The sequence below is a fragment of the Corvus hawaiiensis genome, chromosome 13 (assembly GCF_020740725.1).
Source record: "Corvus hawaiiensis isolate bCorHaw1 chromosome 13, bCorHaw1.pri.cur, whole genome shotgun sequence".
Classification (NCBI taxonomy): Eukaryota; Metazoa; Chordata; class Aves; order Passeriformes; family Corvidae; genus Corvus; species Corvus hawaiiensis.
The window spans coordinates 2517875-2533912 of NC_063225.1; the positions used below are offsets into that span (position 1 = coordinate 2517875).

General features: G+C 42.9%; 1 protein-coding gene and 1 long non-coding RNA gene across 4 annotated transcripts in view; one reads left to right on the top strand and one right to left on the bottom strand.

The window, feature by feature from the left end:
• Positions 1-2134, bottom strand: part of FBN1 (fibrillin 1) — a 145147-nt gene extending 143013 nt beyond the window's left edge. For 2 of the 3 annotated variants that reach the window (XM_048317491.1, XM_048317490.1), the window contains exon 1: positions 1381-1652. In XM_048317491.1, coding sequence (XP_048173448.1) covers positions 1381-1547 — 167 coding nt within the window. In that variant the 5' untranslated portion in view covers positions 1548-1652. Of the gene's footprint in view, positions 1-1380; positions 1653-2073 lie in introns of those variants that run through there. The other variant, XM_048317492.1, reaches the window with a different exon arrangement.
• Positions 2135-2277: 143 nt separating this feature from the next.
• On the top strand, positions 2278-6444 carry LOC125332901. Its single transcript, XR_007206662.1, has 2 exons — positions 2278-2641; positions 2734-6444. It is a non-coding gene; the product is annotated as an uncharacterized LOC125332901 (long non-coding RNA).
• Positions 6445-16038: the final 9594 nt, after the last annotated feature.

The window sequence follows — 16038 nt, forward strand, 5'->3', positions numbered from 1 at the left end:
GATTATTAAAACACCCTGAAGAATACAGGCACTTTCTAATAAAAGTTTTTCCTTATCGTCTTTTATTGCTTGCAATTAGTCCCTCAAACTCTGTACATCCTTCTCACCACCTAGACTGTCACATCTACTTTGGATCTGCTCTGTCCAACTATTTACTTTGTGACAAGGTATAAGGAAATTAAATAAGAGAGTCTGATCCTACAAAATCAGATCCATGAAAAACAATGCTGACAGCTTGCATCCATTTTTGCAGCATGCAGACCTAAAAACACAAACCTTTTTCAATCAGGCAAGCATTAAAAAAGCCAAGATTGTAAATCGAAATATAGGTAAAAAAGTACTGTAGAACTATGAGGAAGTTAGCAAGAAATTAAAGCATATTCATCAAGGCCTCTAACAATAAAGTTCTAATAGCTCCTTTTTGAGGAAATGGGGGGGTAAGAAAGTAGCCTGCATCCCTTACAGAACCATAACTATTTTAATGCAATTTTTGTTACACAAAATTTTGTCCTCTGTCTGACAACAGAAAAAATCTGGCTATTGGCTGAAAAGGCACATTGGATCACCTGAGAAAGGAAACTTCTTTTTTATTATTTTATTACAAACTTTTCACCTAGATTTTCAGCTGCACATGCATGCAATGCCTTTCAGCTGACTTCACAACTATTTTTGCATTGGAAAGGTGTTCCATTAGAATTGGGAAAAGTTTGCCTGACGCAGATTTAGCTCGCCAAAAAACCTCTCTGCTAAGCATGTACCACAATGTTTCATAAGAAATTACACTCTTGTATGCTTGGGCTCACTCATACTAGTACTAGATAGTTAGACAGTCTACTTGAGAGCAGAATGGACATCACAAAAGGTTCAAGGCGGAGATGAAAAGAGGACAGCTGATGGAAAGGGCATGCTGTGGGCTCCAGGCATCACCGTTATCCTGCTTTAGGCAAAGCAGAAGCGCGGGATGCGGGAGGAATGCACAAGCCCACAGCGTGCCTTTATCTAAGGCCTTCCTAGAAGATAAATCAGCAACCCTCGCGCTGCTGCGGCTCATCCTCACGAAGCATCGCCCACCCAGAGGCGAAGAACGGCTGCAGGTCGCAGAGGACCCAGCACCCGGTCCCGCGGGGGGGCTGGCAGGGTGGCGGGGCTCCGAGCCCAGGCGCTACCCTGCGGTGCTGCCGGCGGCGTTCGGCGCCCCCAGCCCAAACCGCTCCTCGGTACGGGCAGCCCCAAGGGGGCTCGGGGAGCTCTCGCACCCCCAGAGCTCCAGGGGTTCTGGCTGTGGATGCACACACACTCACACCCGCAGGCAGATGTACACCGGCTGCCCGGCCCGCGCCGCGGCACCCCGGGAGGGGCCGGGGCCGGCCCCGCACCTACCCTTTGAGCGCGTCGTGCCCGCCGCCGTGCCCTCGCCTCTTGGCCCGGCTGGACCGGCTCTCCTTGGCGCTCACCCCCTCGGCGTGTCCGGCGGCGGCGGCGCCCGCCTGGGACGCCCACAGCACGGCAACTCCCAGGGCGATCCCCAGCAGCCGCCCCCGCCACATCGCGTCCCCCGAGCCCCCGGGCTGCGAGCGGCCGCTGCCTCCTCTCCGCCGCCGAAGACCGCCGGTCCCCGCCGCCCTGTCTCCGACCAGCCTCTCCAAGGCGAGCTGCGAGGGGAGAAATGAGGAGGAAAAGGAGTCAGGGACCGAGGAAAAGCGGCCGCGCCCCCCCCCGCGCCCCCCGCCGCCTGCCCCCGCGCCCCGGCGCCGTCGGCCCCCGGCCAGCCCGGCGCTATCGCGCCCGCGAGAGGCGGCGGCCGCGGGGGATGGCGAGGGGCTGCCCGGGGCCGCGCGGGCTCTGCCTCCCCTCCAGCAGCATCCGCGGGGGCTCCCGCACCCGCCGCGGACAGACCGCGGCCGCCGCCACCGCTCCCGAAGCCGCTCCGGGGCTGGAAGCGTTCCCCGGGGATGAACCCTCCCGGCTCCCCGAGCCGGGCACCGCTAGAGCCGCAGCGGCCGAAGCGCCGCGGGCAGGAGCCCCGCGCCCAGCCCGCCCGCCCCGGGAGAAGCCGCTGCGAGGGGCGCGCACCCGCTGGAGCCGCCGCCGCCGGCTGCCGTTCCCGCTGCTGTTCCAGCTGCGGCCGCTGCACCCACCGCTAATCCAGCTGCGGTTCCAGTGCCCCCTCCCTCCTCCTCCTCCTTTTTCCCCTCCTCTCTCCCCCCCTCTCCTCTTCAAGTATCGCCCGCCCAACTCTTTCTCGCGAGAGAGAGGGGAATAAAAATGTTCCCCCCACCCCCGAGCCGCCAACCCGGGGGCTCCCAGCGCTGCCCGGGCGGCCTCTGGCCCGCCCCGCCGTGGGTCACCTGCGGCCGGCCCGGGGCTGGCGGGATGCTCGGCTCCCAGAGGCTCCCCGGGAGCCGCGGGTAGCGTGCGGTGCTGCCCGGGAGGACGCGGCGCTCCCGCTCCCTCCGCTTCGGAGGCGGCTGCGGCCAGGCAGCGCTGCCAGCTCGGGTTACCCCGCGGGTCCCCGGCTCACACGGCAGCAGAAGCATCAGCGCCTGGGGTAGCCTTAATGCTGAGCCAAGTGTGTCAGACAGGAGTGAGGGGGAACCGAAGGAAGTGCCCGCCTATACCTCCGTCTAAAGCATATAGATAGGTATGTGTAGAGGTATCTGTCTCCTAGAGGTGCAGCATTTTGCATCTATGGCTTATGAAAAATAACATAAAGGTATCTGTTTCCCTTATAAGGAAAAACAGCAACAATGGTGGCTTTACCGGAGAGGCTGCTGCAGAATGAATAATGCACTTTCTAGTAACTAACATGGCACAGACACCAAGGCACCGAGCTCTTCTGTACCTACTCCTAAATCTCCACAGCCAGCTCCAGAACAAATGCCTGCCTCATCCTTCTCAAGGAAAGGAAGCCCTGCAGTTTTTATTTATGGTTTAAATCAAAAAGAGCAACCACTACGAACACCTGAAAGGTAGAACGTTTTTATACTGAAATAACTGAGGAGGGAACACAACACAACACAGTTAATAGAGTTCAGACCCAGATTCTATATGCTCCTATCAAGTAACTCTCTGAACCAGGATTATCCCATTTCAACAAACACAGGAAATACAAAACAAACAAAAAGCAAACCAATTAGACTGAACGTAAATGATACTTATGGATTCTGCTGCTGCTCACATATAAATATTTTGGCAGAAACGTTGGATTCCTAATTTGCAGGTATTTCCCTTTTTTGTTAGTTTCAGGCAGGTACTGATGGTAAGTGGTTCTGTAGTATTGAATTGATGTTGCAAATGCTCAGCTGCACAATTTCATAAGCAAGCAGCTGCCCCCACACAGCAGCTGTCAAACCACCACCCTGCCCAAAGATAAATGCATGGTGTATTCTGCCACTAATACAGTCTCAGGAAAAGAGGAAGTAGTGTGTAAGATTTCCTAGAACCAATCTCTGTTTACAGCTGAACTGTAGGTGACACAAGGTATGACAGATGCTATTTGAAATACAGAGTTTGAATCAGTTTACAGTAGTTTATATACTACATATTTAAATATGCATTATCCTTCTAAACACGCATAGAAGTATCTAAACTATGTACTCACCACAATAGCAGCTTTCTAATCCTTTTGGCTGATTTTTATCATCAAGAAAAGTGCTAGATTCTGCAAATTACAAAACAGTCATTTGATTTTGACCATTTCAATGTCACTGTTCAACAGTTTACTGTTAAAACTTTCAGGTGCAATGTATAAGGTAAAAGGTAGATGTGAAATACTACGAGATACTGGCCCAAGAAAGAAGTCATGGAGTACAGAGTATGCCACTTCAGTGTGTCTGAACAAGGCTCAGGACAGTAGCAGCCCACACTTTATACCGCTATTTTGTAACTTGTGCAAAATTAACAAATTAACTTCAATTCTGCAAGCAAAGTATTACTGATTTGCAGCTTGCACCACAGAAGTAGATGTTACGGGTTGTGATTAATGTGAAATGTTCATTTTCCTGTTACAATCTAGTTGAATAAACAGGAATTTTATTTTTCAAAGTTTTTCTTGTTTGTCTAACACACAAGTATACAAAGATAAGATTTTTTTTTATGGCTATGCTGGTTGAAGAGACAATATAGCATTGTCTAAAGGATTTTGTATTTCTTTTGCAGTGTCAAATTAAAATTTGCTCAAACCCAAAAAGAGATGAAGAAAAGGTGGTAGTAATTATCCCTTCAATTAAGAAATTCAGGACACGCAGTACGTTGATATACAGTTCTCTTCCTTCACTATCCTCTATGCATACAGCAAAATCTAAACATTTACTTAGTGAATATAGAAGTTAAACTGAGCCACTGCAAAAATGTCATCAGATATTTACTAAATATGTTTATAATGTGAAGATAGAATTTACCAGTAAACAAAAGTGAGTTATGAAAGGAATTCTGGGTTGCTATTTACTCAAACATTCTTTTGGTTTCAACATTTTCTGTTTCAACTGCTTTAATTTTGTGGATGATCTACCAGAAAAATATCTAGTCTGTGTCACAGGCTAATGGGGTGACTTTCTCATATCTCCTAGCACATTTTATGATGTATTTTTTTGGTATCTTGCATGGTTGCAGAAATGGGGATTACACTATATGAAGTAATGTTACATGATATGTGGGCTGGAAGTTCATTAATCTGGTGAAATATGTAGCACATCATCAACTTCTGGTGTGTCATTTTAAAGAATATGCTTATACATTAGAAGTACTTACATTGTTGACAACTTTAAAATAGTGCCCACCTGGGTTCTCAAACCACTAGAAAAATACATTGTCATAAGCCAAGGACTTAAAACAACTTCTGCTCTCTGCTGCTGAACAGAGCTGCTAATAAGGGTCATCCATTCTTTCCCACAGCCACTTGAGTCTCTGCAAACATTTGGGCTCTGAAGAACATCTAGACAAACAGATTTCTATATGGTCTCCAAAACACTTGTCAGCCACTTGAAGTTTCACTTAAGGAAAAAAAAAACAAGGCAACTAAGAAGCAATTCTGATGATCCAGTTGATCACCATTTCCTGTGACAAACAGAAAGATGAACTCTTAGATTAACTGAGATCCAGCAACTCAGTGATATTTGAGTTCCTTGATCAAACCATGCAATCAAACCCAAAAATAAAAGACACCAAGAACAAGACATATAAGATCATTGCAACATGCACAGTGGAATTTTCCATAACATATAAGCAACTATTTTTCCACAATGCTAATTCTTCCAGGTGATTTTTGAGACTCTTGTAGCTGTATTTTGGAAGACATAGATGACATGGCTTGTGGTGGCAGGGCCCAGAATCAGGGCAGGTTAATTACAGGTTGATTATAAGAGGGAATGATAGAAGAGACATAGACTACACTTTACAGCTGGGTATCACCTGGGAAACAATGACCCTAAATATTCAACTATATACACACTTTAAATCAAGACCAGTACATTCCTCTAGTGAAAGACACGCTACTTGCTAACCATGCCTTGGTGCACCTCCCTGTGTTTATCAGCATCATGAACAGAAATCATTTTACACAGTGCCCAAATTATTAACATGTAACTGATCCTCAGAGACATACCTATTTGTCCTGCTATTTGGCTCCCATAAAAACACTGAACTGAAATTTTCAGTGCTGGTGATCTTCGTGCTCAGCAGCAGAGGTGCAAAGTACTGGTCTCCCTCCTTGCTGGCCTTGGGCTAGCCAGTCCATCTTACTCAAACACTCCTTCCTCTCCTCCTGAAGGATGGTGAGCAGAATTGTCATATTTCAGGCAAATTGTTGTGAACTGTTGCAAATAAAAAAATCTCACTGGAAGTACTGTGATATGCTGGGAGCTCATTTCATAAAGTGTTTCTTTATTTCAATTTGTATGAACTTTTGCAATAATTGCATTTTTTTAATCTGTAAATTTACTCTAACCCAAGTGAGCAAAAATAAGTATGTCCATCTTACATGTTTCTTTATTAAGAGGGCCTTTATTATGCCAATGAAAACAAACAGTGTGGGAAAGTTTTAGTGTGTGTATTTTTTTAAGTACGTTACAAGCACAAACAGTAATTACATCCAGACAACCAATTAACTGGTTTAAATCTAAAAAAATAAAATAAATTAGGTAACTCGAAATAAAACAAGTATCCATTTTTCTTAATGCTGTTGGGTCAGACAAGCTGTGATAAGTAGCTATGGAGTTCAGTAATGATAGATATGGGGACATATTTCACCCAAGACTTTAACTTCATTTTTACAAATGATTTTATTTGAAGTTTTCATCTGTCAGCAGAGTTTACAGTGATGGAGAAAGAAATCCAACCTACATAAGCATATAATTCCATAACTTGTGATACTGTGCAAAGTGTTGTAATATTTCTGTAATATAAGAAATATAAGAAGAAATAAAATAAGTTCTTTCTTGGCTTAGACATTAGAGGCCTATGTGCTTCTGCAGAAATTACAATATTTTATCTCAGTTGTATCTGAAGTGAGCATAAACATATTACATTTTATTACATTCAGAGCACATCTCTCCTGTTTATGCCTCTGTGAAATAGTTTTAGCACAGATCTCATGTTGTTCTAAACAAAATAGCACTTTTAATTTAAAAGAACAAGGCAAATTTTTGTATCACCCCACCAAGAACCAGACATTTGTCCTCACTAAGATCTGCATGAAACAGATGTGCTTTCTCCTCTAAAACACCTGGATTCCTCAGTGTCAGTGACAAAGAAAGTACAAGGAAACTCAAAAGAGGGCCTAATTCAGACATTCCCTTCTCGGTATTTTTTTAAGGAATGTTCTGTACCCCGTTCAAATGAGATCTAAAACTCGATCTCATTTTAAATCAATCCTTACCCAGTAAGGGTGAAACTTCTTGCACATCTCCATTTGCTGAAGGGAGCTTCCATTGTCAGAGTTATTCATGGGGGTCCTAAAGAAAAGAGAACTAAACCAGAAGAAATCCTATGACTTTCATTCTGTCGTCCAGGTAGGGGAAGCACCAACCTATTTTTGTAAGACTAGGGTTGAATAAAAATACAACTAAAATACAGTGGAATTTTATTTTTAATCCCAATCTAATATACCTACAGTGATGTATTTAATTCTATGTGTACTGCTAGAAAATCTAGTTTAACAATAGCAATTGCTTCTTTGATTTAAAAATAAGAATTTTAATCCACCCTTAGTGCAAGAAAAGGAAATATATATACTACTACTTTCTGTCAGCTAATAACCCTGTCAAATTTAATGGGAATTTTGCCAGAGTAACAGTTGCAAGCCAAGCTTCCTCAGTCTTACATTTGTCCCCAATGACCTCTTAAATCCCACCTGTAAACTCAGAAGCAAAGTGAAACAACTTTCATGGCTTAGCATAAAATACCAACTGATAGGGGAATTTCCATCCTAAAACATTGAGCAAAATGGATATAGCTTTTTATCCAAATTAATACATTCCAAGTGGGTGGAAATCAGTAACCAAGAGCCTCTTGTAACTCTGATTTATGCAGAACTCCCTACTGACTCCAACAAAGACAGCTGAATCAGGCCCTACATTCCTTCAAACACTGTCAGCAAGGGATTGGGTGTCTCTGCCTCTGTTTTCCATCCTAGTGCTCCTCTGGCTATGCGATGTCTCTGTTGATAGGGAGTTGCCCCATGATGCAGTTGAAATAATAAAATAGGTAATAAGAGACCAGGGATTAGACTCTGAACCCACCACATTCCATTTGCAAGGCCCTTCCTTTGAGAAATAACACTATGAGAGCATTGCATACAGCTCTCATAGAATCAATGATGAGTTTAAATTGGAAGGGACTTGTGAAAGTCATTCAGTCCAGTTCCCTGGTTAGAGCAGGACCAACCTAAGAATGGGCTGCTCAGGCTCTATCCAGATGAGTTCTGAGTATCTCCAAGGATGGACACCCCACTTTTCTGGAGTAACCTACTCTGTGGTTTCACAACCCTTGCTGTGATAGATTTTTCTTAATACTTAGTAGGAATTTCCCTTCCTAGAATTTGTGCCTGCACTTCATCCTACCACTGCTCACCACCCACAAGAGTCAGGCTCTATCTCCTCTATACCCTGAAGACAGCAGGAAGATGCTCCCTCTAACCTGTGCTTCTTAAGTTTGGATGGACCCTCTGCTCAGAGAGCATTGCTTTAGCCCCTCACCATGTTGGTGTCCTCTGCCAGGCTTGTTCCAGGTGTCAGTGGCTTTTGGGTTTAGGGGTGAGTGTGGGTTTTTGTGCCAGGGTGCCCAGAGTTGGATACAGTACTGCAGGTGCAGGTTCTAAAGTACCAAAAGAGTAAAGAATTGCTTCCCTGCACTGCCTGGTTGCACTCCCAATTCACAGCCCCTGTGCAGTTGGCCGCCTCCGCCCCAAGAGCACCGCTGACTCACAGAGGACAGGGATGAGTCTCTGGCCAGTGAAGAGTTCACAACAGCTCTGATCTGCACTTTCCTTTATTCACTAACTTTCAAAAGGCTGACTTCATTTCCTCGGGTTTTCTAGATACCAGTAAACTGAGACAACCTCATCTGTGATTTCTTGCTGGGTGTAAAATCACCTGGGGATTTCCCTCCCACTAGTATTAAAATTTACTTACTGAGGATCACTGGGGCGTTACTGTATCAGGTTCACAAGTTTCAGCAGCCAGCCTTCATTGCCTGTAAACGTCCATCAGATGCAAGGTCTTTATACACCACACTGGATAGAACATGATCCATTTATTAATACACACATCTTTAATATATTGCACTGTGCACTTCCAGTACAGTTACTTGGGTAAATTCAGCCTACAGATGTCAGTAGGAAACTTCCTATTAACTTACAGAAGATTCTGTTTAATTTTTAGCCCCTTCTTATTTATGTATTGGCTCAACTCACAGCAAACTCATTGATTTGCAGTATATAAACGCTTTATAGCTGTATCTGTAAGACACAATCAGCTTGCCTTTCTTTATAAGGAAACAAGAAATACAAATTGCAGTTAATTTTAAAATATATTAATTTTACAAATAACCAAATTAAGTAAAAGAAGCTATTTGAGGAGGAAGTTGCAATAGATTCCACATACTGTGGCTCAAAGTGGGAATGAGAAGGGACAGGAAGAAAACTGTATGTTTTTTTGGAGGTTTAAAACCCCTTTTTTCTCTCCTACAGAAAGAATTTAAATACAGGGATAGAGTTAAAATCTAGTACTTAGAATGAGAGTACTTAAAATGAGAGTAACTTTTACTAGTTTCTAGTACAAATTATTCAGATTATATTTAAATGAGGGAAGAAATTCCAACAATAAAAAAATCTTTTAAGCTTTTTTTAAAAAACAGAATTACTGCCTCTAGAACATCCCCAGTGGTTTACAAATTATCAACACCAGGTCCACCCAAAATTGCTATTACTGTGATGAATGGGGTAGAGCTCAGAAGAGATTGAGCTGCTACATTTCTTCTTTAAAGAGTCAGGTTTTGACACTTTACAAATTTGAAATAAAGATGTTGAACACTTTTTCTAGCTTTGTGAACTCCTTTCAATACCAAGAAAAATACCACACAACTTCAGACAAATAAGAACAGAGGTCGAACAGGCACAGAGTCAGCAGAGGAAATGTCATTTGAAACCCAAGAGGGAGAGCCAAGGAAAAATACTCATGGGCAGGAGATGCTTGGGAAAAAGGACATCTCTATCTATCTATCTATAGATATATGGATATATATTAAGGCTGACTTTTCCCACTCCTGTTCATCAGTAAAAGGAAGGAAGTGTAATTTTATGGCTGAAAAGTGGATGATGTAAATAAGGAGATTCATGGTGCCTTTTCAAGATAAGGAAATCTTTCACAGGCTCCAGTCTGGAGGCATTTTATGATAAACTATTGGGAAAACAGTTTCCCTGCACTGCAACGATCTGGAGAAGCTTCCTTTGACACTACAAGCCTAGTCCAAGCCCAAGATAATTTTTTCCTCTCCACTTATTTCAGTGGAGTCCAGAGCATGCCCTGACTTCAGTGTGGTGAATGCTAGTCCATCAGTTAAGCTAAGCTAGAGCAGCAAAATTTCTGAAAAGAGCCTATGCCATGGATTTGAAAGCTTTATGGAGAAATGGAAACAATTCCTTCCATACAGTTGGCTACAAAGTCTTCAAAGTCTTTCCTCCTGTTCAAAGTATGCAACCCCCTGTGTTCATTGGTCTGCACATGAGGCTCTTTACCTACTTGGGGTTTTGTTACAAACAATGAAACAAAAAGCCTGTGACGTCTTGCTGACTGAATATTCAGAGTCCTGCACAGTGAAAATACAAAGTGAAATTCCAGAAGTGTTCTGCAAACCAAGAAATAACTGCTTTTTTAATTTACTCAAACTTGTAAAAAATAAGTCTTCAGAATTCACATATGTATCATGCTCTAATACACACGTTCAAGAGTGTCAAATTCAGAGCTAAATGTCTTAAAAAAACAACTGTACCATTATATCAGTTCAGCAGATCACTGATATGCATGTGACAATAATAGTCATTCCCCATGGAATCCTGGTAAAAGTTTTTTCTTCTAGGGCAGCGCAGCATTTGAAACCTAACTAGAATTTTCTGTGTTATTTCTTTTTGTTTGGATTCCACCTTTTGCCCTATCACAAACTCCATTTTAAGGGTGGTTGATTTAGGCAACCCTGGTAGCGACTTATCCTGCTTTGACAGATTTGTTTCACAAGTTGTCCTTCCCCTTCCTGCAGTCAAAAACTGTATAATATCATTTCCAAGTAAAAAAATAAAGAAAGAGAAAGAATAAAACATTTTAAATAGAATATCATCAATTATGCCACTGGCTACACCCATAATATGGGAAATGTTGGTCCTGTGCTTAACCGAATCCCATGCTGGAGAGCTCTTCTAACACATTTGGAACTAAATCTGCTTTACTGTGATTGAAGGACCAGAGTAGAAAGAAAACCTGAGGAACTTCTTCCATTCATGAAGAATGCAGGTGGGATTTAGCCCAGGAAGATGCTGCAGAGTACAACAGAGTGTTAATCTGCAAATCCCAGCTATAAACCCATTGGAATCTGCACTGCTCAGCCCCACTCCCGAGCTATCAGCAGACAGCTGTGTGTCAAGAACACCCTGGCTGACAGCTGCCAGGTGTGGAAGCTGCCATTCTTCAGATGATCCACAAAATATCTTCCACAGTTGCCAGCACTTCTGCAAGAAAGCATTCAGCAGGCAGTGTGGTGATTTAATTTATAAGGTTGTTCATACTCCAGAAGCTCTCCAAAAGCCCAAGACTGGCCTATTGCAGTGTATGAACAGGACAGAAAGCAAGCTCCAGACAACTGGCCACTGCCTTTGACAGCACGTCTAGGCAAACTGCAGCAGCATAGGAAATATATACACTTGGACAGCAAGGCACAAACGTGTACAGCAAGTAGCCCAGCTCTTGGATGACTCCAAAACTTCATTTGCCATAACAGGATCTTGCAGCTTTGGATATGGCCACTTGCACATTCATTTTAAGACCTTTTTTCCTTGTCAACAGTCTCATTCTTCTCAAACTACAAAGAAGGAAGAGAATAATTGTAAGGGTGGCAGAATATGTCTCATTATTAGGGATTTTAGCAAGTAGTTCTTATCAGTTGTGTCAGAGATTTGTGAAGGTGACTGAGCACTGGAACAGTTTGTGCCATAGAGGTTGTGGAGTCTCCATCCTTGGAGATATTCCAAATCCTGGGCAACTGGCTCTAGATGACCCTGCTTATTCAGTGCATGTGGGACCAGATGACCTCCAGAGCTCTTTGCCAACCCCAACCAGCCCATGATTCCGTGCTCTGACAAGTAGGGGTACCAGGATCCCACTGGAATCTATTCAATCACTTCCTCTTTGATTCTTCTACTGGGGCACAGTGTTGCAATAGATTTTCTGTTTCAGAAACCTTCAGTCATTGAGTCTGAATTCATACTGGCCAATTTCCCTGTTCTCCTAAGCACAAGAACCCAGCAGTCCTACTTTGACTCACGTGTTAAGCTCTTAAATAACTACATCTGCTCCTTGGAGGAAGGTACTGGATCATATGCATGCCTGGAATTGCAAGGTTATGGGACTACTACACAGACTGGGTGCAGAGAGCTAACAAATGGAACCCACAAAGAATAACAGCAATACCACCAAAGGAGGCAGGGAAACTTGTGTCAGCCCCCAGCCCCAGTGCCCACACTGCAGTGCTGGAGCAGCAGTGCTGAGTTGGGCCCACCTGCAGAACTGCCAGGTGTCAGGCAAGGTGCCCAAGCAGCAGCAGATCCTGCCCTGCTCAGGCCCACACATTCCCCAAGGTAGGGCCTGCCCGCTCATTGAGTAAAGAAACTTCTGCACCAGCTGCCTGCTTTTTACAGCTATACAGATGATTTTATTTCAACATTACATGTCTTACCTGCTTCCTACACATGCACATGTGAATGATTTTGATTTAGTTTGACTGTTGACACTGCTTGTTCAAGAGAAGAGTTAAGAACAAGTTAAACTCCCTGGCTGATGAATTGGTCACAGCTTCCCACAGGGACTGCTCAGACATCCGCAGCGATAAATAGAGTCAAAGCCTCTACTGGCTCAGCTCATGTTTATTAGAACTATCTGCTAATGACCTAAAGGGAACAATCTTGAGAAGTGTAGGAAATAGTTTCCCCAGCTATTGGTTATTGTAGCATGCATCGCTGACACAGGCAAATAATCTCTTGTAAGTGCACTGCAGGAAGACAGGAGTTACATTTTTACGAAGGATTTTACTTTTCACATTTGGTTTCCTTCCAGTTTGGAAGGAAACTGAGATACTTAAGTTTTCCACAAAAGAAAAATCATGTGGAAAAAAGGCCAGATTTGGATCTCCTAAACTGTTTCATTTCAATTTTGACTTTTTAGAGCTGCAAAAGTTTACAAACCAAGACTCATTTTAAAACAAAACACTCCAGTCAAACAGTGTTAAAATGTTTTGATTCTTGGAATGTTTCCATTTTTCTTCCACAACTAAATATGAAGACAAACACAATTCTGTGAAGTATTTTAGGAGAACTGTATTTTTTCAAATGGAAAATCATCAACATTTTCTTCATTGACCCTATACTCCTTTTATTCCCCTTTATTTTCTTCAAAATATTAGTCCAACGCATTCTAGAATAAAATGGAAATGTTTCTAGTGGGAAGTTTGAAAAGAGCAACTAACTTCTGAGAAGTGAATCCTCTATCTACATTTTTCTTAATACACTCTGTCTAAGCAGAAACAGATGACAAGCCTCTTACTAGTTACCCTGTCTTCTCCAAGGACATTAGCAAGTCATTTCTGTTTAAAATACAGACTCCAGGAAGCAAAGAAAAAGTTAGCCAAGAACTTACCCATTAACTATTGCTAAATGTAGCCTGTGCTGCACACCTGGATTACAACCTCAGTAACTTGAGCAACAAATCTGGGATATACTGCAAAAGTAGAAGTTTCCATTCTGATCCTGTAGGTTCTTGCCTGTTTTCCACCTCGTGAAAGCTGCATAGTACACAAAATGGCCAACTGGCAAGTTTAAAGGAGGAACCCAGTCATCTGCCAGTCTCCTTATGTCCCCCAACTTCCACAGGCCCAAACAGTGTTAGACACACACCAAAACCTGGCACGTGCCACAGAACAAACACAGAGCAACACTGCAGTTAGGACTGGGTTCTGCTGGTGTTTCTGCAGCCTTGGCTGCAATTTAAATCACTGTGACACTGACACCAACACCCCCTGTGAACACCTTTGAGGGCACAGAAAATAAGCATTTACTACATAGAGTTGAGAATTTCCTGCAGGTACGGATTTTAAAGCTGGGGGTACAGTTTGGCCTTTAATTAAATTCAACATACAAAGAACAATTTCACTTAGAGATTTATATTGGCAAGAATCCCAATCCCTGAAGTGGTTTCTCTACAGAAAGAGAAGAGGAGCAGAAGGAAGGAGAAGTTAGCAGAAGACTTTTGGTTTTTACAGAATACTAACGCTGCCCTTGAACGTATGGTGATGAAGTGTTACATAAACGTACGTGTGGTATGAGACCACTAGAGGGGAGTAAAGTAACTTAAAAGTGAATGTTTCCTCTACTCGGTTTTGCTGTACAAATTGCATTTGCACATGGTAATTAACAGCTATAGTAAAGCCAGAGTATTAAAGAATTGCATTTGCCTAACATTCTAAGCAAAGTTGATTAGATAATTACAGTATTTCTGTACCATTGTCCCCTCTCACTAGGCTGCAGGCTGACAGGGAACATTCATCATCTGGATGAAGCCAGAACACCAGGGATGGCATTCAGCCAGAACATTTGGCAATAGACATGGATTTCTTTACTTGTATTCAGATTTACAAAGAAGCAATGCTACATGATGGAAACAGACTCATTTCATCAAGTGTGAAAAAGGCAGTGGGCTCAAAAGCTTGCTTGGTAGGTAAGCATGTACAAGCAGGAAACGAAGAACCTTGGTTCTCACACAGATCACTGCCCAAATCTACACAAGAGTGAAATATTTACCCAAGCAACAAGAACAGAGAGGAGCATGATTAACTTGGAAGTGTGAAGTACTCTGCATCAGAATGCTGGGTGAAATCTCACTACAGCTGCAAGTAATGTGCTCCTGTATCACTGCCAGGTTGCCATCGTCTCCATTGTAAGCCATCCACACTGTGGGAGACAGGACTGCACAGTGAATCTGCACAAAAGAGAAAAATAAATTTCAATGGGAAATCTTAGCAACTCCCACAGAACAAAGGGGAACACGAGAACAGAGTTCCAACAGCAGAAGAATAGCTTTGACAGCAAATTTTAAGGATGAATGACTGAAATATATATGTATGTGTGACTGTGTATCTCAATACTTCTGGGAAGTATACCCAGCTTGAGATTTTATGGGAAAAGGGACACAATACAGTAGTAAGTAGATCTTCAAAGTTAAGAGGAAAGTACCAACTACAAAGTAAAGTAAGAGGTAAGGGGCAAATGAGATCTGAAATTGCAAGGGTGTTACGTAGAGCCTGGGAATGCAAGCAGAGCTCTCCTTAGTTGCATATCCACAGGTTATACTTAGGGAACTTGAATTTAATCATAGCAGTCTTGAAAGGCTTTCACAATCTGATAGAATATTTTGCAAAGATGATTGTAGTCATTCTGCAGAACAGACAACTGGCTGAACCAGACTGAAAACTATCAAAGCATAGTAGGACCAAGACTGTTGGGTCTAATTTTTTCCTATTTATCATTTGCTGTCCTATATTATATCTGCAAGATAGAGCAGCTAAAGAAAATGTAGAGAACAAAAAGACAGCAAAGAAAAGAATACCACTGCATTCTGCTACTTTGGGGGTGTTGTTAAACAAAGTTTAAGCTAAATAGTGCTGAACTGCAACATTACTAGAATAAAATTTGATCTGGCTCCTACAGCATAAACACAGTATCAAAAAAAGAACCATCTGAATCAAAAAGGTGTAAGAGCAGGTAATCAGTTCTTGAATAAGGCAGGTAAGTTCTTTCAGCTGTATAACTCAGTGGGTGAAAATACATAACAGGCTTGTTTTAAGAGCTTCATTTAGTGACTCTATTATAATCTTGGCTAAACTATCCAAGTCCAAGCACATGTATTGCAACATTCCATCCCCCCTTCCGACTGGGGTCGGCTGTCCAATTTCAGGAGCTGCCACCCCCCATGCTACTCTGTTATTGCTTCATTCTTTCCTACTGACATTGGAAGGAAGAGGGCTGAGGAACACTTTTTACTAGGAGCTGTTGATTCTTGGGCTAAGGATCATCTTGCACCTTAAACTTTACTCACCAGGGAATGATTGTTGCTGTTTGCATGTAGATCTTCCCTCCAGGCCTCTACAGCTGATTTTCATTAAGGAAAACTTAAAATCTCCTTGGCAGCTCTGGAGTTCTCTGGAGTTGTCACTGCAAGAAGACACACAGTAAACATTAGGTGAGCAAGGATTTAACTGCATCTTTACCTACCTTCACATTCTCAC